This window comes from Pseudomyrmex gracilis, unplaced genomic scaffold (assembly GCF_002006095.1).
Source record: "Pseudomyrmex gracilis isolate BER0280 unplaced genomic scaffold, ASM200609v1 scaffold_685, whole genome shotgun sequence".
NCBI classification, from domain to species: domain Eukaryota; kingdom Metazoa; phylum Arthropoda; class Insecta; order Hymenoptera; family Formicidae; genus Pseudomyrmex; species Pseudomyrmex gracilis.
In genome coordinates, this window is record NW_018021269.1 from 30,102 (window position 1) to 32,974 (window position 2,873).

Sequence of the window (2,873 nt, forward strand, 5' to 3'; positions counted from 1 at the left end):
ATGGGGTCCTCAACTACGGCGACATACTGTTTGTACGAATTAGCAATAAATCAAGACGTACAAAACAAGCTTCGTCAAGAAATTGATGAAGTTTTGAAAAAACACGGCAAAGTGACTTACAATGCTGTAAACGATATGACGTATCTTCATAAAGTAGTATCTGGTAATTATAGTTTTTTTTTGTGCGTTATAATGTGTAGATCTGTACATATGTGTAATTGCCAGTAATTGCAGATTATTGTTTTTATGCTACTATGTATGCGTTGTGCAGAAACTCTTAGGAAATATCCACCTCTGCCAATGCTGAATTGCATCTACACCAAAGCCTTAGACCTTCCAACAACGAATATTCACATACCGGAAGGAACTTCAGTTACTATATCGGTGCTCGGCATACAGCGAGATCCGGCGATATATCCGGATCCGGATAAGTTTGATCCCGAACGATTTGATGCGGATCAAATAGCGGCTAGGCATCCGTACGCTTACTTACCTTTTGGAGAAGGGCCTCGAGTTTGTATTGGTAAGATCTACTAAAAATAAATAAAAACTGTTTAACAAATATTTACAATTAAAAATTTATAATTAAAAATTATTTAGAATTAAAAACTTTTTCAAAAGTATTTCTTTAATTTATTTGTAAATTTCGAGCTTATGAAGTTGTATATGTATAACACATGTACTCATTCTTTCAAAACAACACGATTTGCAACAATAAAAATTATTAAAGTTTGTGTTATTTTTCAAATATTTAGGTACTCGGTTTGGCTACATGCAGACAAAAGTTGGTATCTTCAATATTTTAGCGAAGTTCAAGGTTACACTTCATCCTCAAACTCCGGTGCCACTCATCATCGATGAGGCACCCGTTATACTTTCGCCTAAAGGCGGTGTACAGTCGGCGTCAATGAATCGTTTTGTAGACGCGGGGAGCTAGGGGTAAGAGAGACGGTATTCCCTAGGAGTAAGTACTGCCAACGGGCGCCGCACTAACTAACTGTAGCAGATTTCGATGAATTGACCAATTACAGTATTTACTGCTAGGGAATACCGTCCCTCTTACCCCTAGCTCCCCGCGTCCACGAAACGATTCATTGACGCCGACTGTACATCTTATAAGTGAGCCACGATAAAATTATCATAGTTTCTAAATCCGCGGTTAAACTGCGTAAAATTCTGCTACTAAGTAATAACATTTTCAATAAGATCAAACTAATAGTGCGCAAAACAAAGTTATGCAACGATCTATCAAAGATAACGCTATCGTCGATTTGCCGAATCATTCTACAAACAGTATCTTTATAAACAGTCGAAGTTTAGAATAAAAAAAATGTATGTTTATGGGAATATCAAAATTATCCTAAAAAAAACAAAGAAAGATCATTACGTAAATTATCTTAAGATCAAAAGAAGTAGCCGGAAAGAAATTTACTAATCAGAAATTTACGTCCATAAGTGATAAATATATAGGATACATTCCAAATGGTCAGGTTTGGTACGACTGCGTTCTTACGTAGTTTGTATGTGTGTATAAAAGATGCTTCGCCGAATTTGTGGCTTCAGTTTTATACCTTCCTCAGAAGTCTTTACACAAACGATATTCTGCTTGAACCGCGTGACAAAACATTAATTTTTTTCTCCAAAACCACAAATAATTTTTGTACAAGTGTTTTTTGTTTTGTACATTATTACGAAAAAAAAGCAAAAATGTTAATTGTGGGAGCAATAACTACTTTTGTCATTGCTTTATGTTTGGTATATATTTATTACAAGTTTGTGGTGTTCAATTTCTGGCGCAAGAGAAGTATATTTTACGTCGAACCCGTTATACCAACAGGTAATCTGACTCCGGTATTAAAAGGAAAACTGTCAATAGGCAAGTAATTCTCCTAAAAAAAAACTATGATATGTAAAATGTAACTATTGGTGCTGGTATAGGGGCACCACCTTTTGATCTCGACAATTTCGAAAATTTTTTTTTTGCATTGCTTTTAATATACTTTTTATACTTCTGGTGCTCGTAACTTGTTGCACACTACTCTATCTTCATTTATTATAGCTGCAGTTTTCTCATCTTTTAAAACATCTGATATAGCCAGTCCAAGTGTGAGTTGCACAGCGAACAGATTTAATTTGATATTTCAATTTTTTGACGTTTTTATCTTTATCATTAATATGTTTTTTTAGAAAGTAACATTTTTGTCAGTTGATAGTGAAAATTTATATTCTTTATCGTTGTTATTGTTGCGGTGTGAAGAGGGTCAGCACGACTCCTCACCGAAACGAAAATACCGGTTCCGTCCCGACTAGAACGAGAGATGAATAGGAATCACAGGTAGAGAAATATAATAACGCAGGCACTTGAACTTTGAGTTGGTTGTTCGTCGTTTTATTAAAAGTCAGCGCGTGGAAATGTCTTCGCTGTAGGATGCATAGACGAAAACGGTGACCGCGTTGCCAGCAGGAGTTGCAAACTCTTGCCGGCTAGCAACAAAAATACCGAGGTGGTAAAGGCACGCACTCAAACAAGAACTTATGGTGTGCGTGTCTCCACTACCTCGATGTTCTTGTTGCTAGCCGGCCAGTTTGCAACCAGAGATGCCAGTTTTAAGACTTTTGCAGCATGCAGCAGCAGGTGGAGGGGATACGCACACAGGCGAACAGCCGTGTCCGTGTGCGCTCGGCGCTTTGGCCAACTTCGAGCAGTAGACGGAGACGGATATATATAACCGCTCTCTGTCTTCCCTTATAGCTATAGCTGTAGCTAAACCGCCAGCCGCGAGAAGCGTACCTCGTTGCTAGCCTGTTTCTCGCGCGTGGCTCGTATGTTCCTTCTCTCTTCCTCCTTTTCTCTCTCTCTCTCTCTCTCTCTC

The 2,873-nt window shown here is 38.0% G+C and overlaps 2 protein-coding genes across 2 annotated transcripts in view; both read left to right on the forward strand.

Moving 5' to 3' along the window:
• LOC109861311 (probable cytochrome P450 6a13) lies at positions 1 to 1,325 on the forward strand. The gene is made up of 4 exons (XM_020440897.1): positions 1 to 163; positions 272 to 523; positions 756 to 897; positions 1,220 to 1,325. Exons 1-4 carry the CDS (start codon positions 1 to 3, stop codon positions 1,323 to 1,325), a joined length of 663 nt encoding a protein of 220 aa, XP_020296486.1.
• Positions 1,326 to 1,591: 266 nt separating this feature from the next.
• Positions 1,592 to 2,873, forward strand: part of LOC109861315 (probable cytochrome P450 6a14) — a 9,557-nt gene continuing 8,275 nt past the window's right edge. Inside the window, exon 1 of the mRNA XM_020440900.1 lies at positions 1,592 to 1,876. Coding sequence (XP_020296489.1) covers positions 1,708 to 1,876 — 169 coding nt within the window. The 5' untranslated portion in view covers positions 1,592 to 1,707. The remainder of the gene's footprint in view (positions 1,877 to 2,873) is intronic.

Bases quoted from the DNA above. Each gene is read 5' to 3' on its own strand.
- LOC109861311 (XM_020440897.1), top strand. From the start codon at position 1: ATGGGGTCCTCAACTACGGCGACATACTGTTTGTACGAATTAGCAATA. The intron at 164-271 runs GTAATTATAGTT...TGCGTTGTGCAG, and splicing joins TCTTCATAAAGTAGTATCTG to AAACTCTTAGGAAATATCCA. The intron at 898-1,219 runs GTCGGCGTCAAT...TCAAACTAATAG, and splicing joins TCGCCTAAAGGCGGTGTACA to TGCGCAAAACAAAGTTATGC.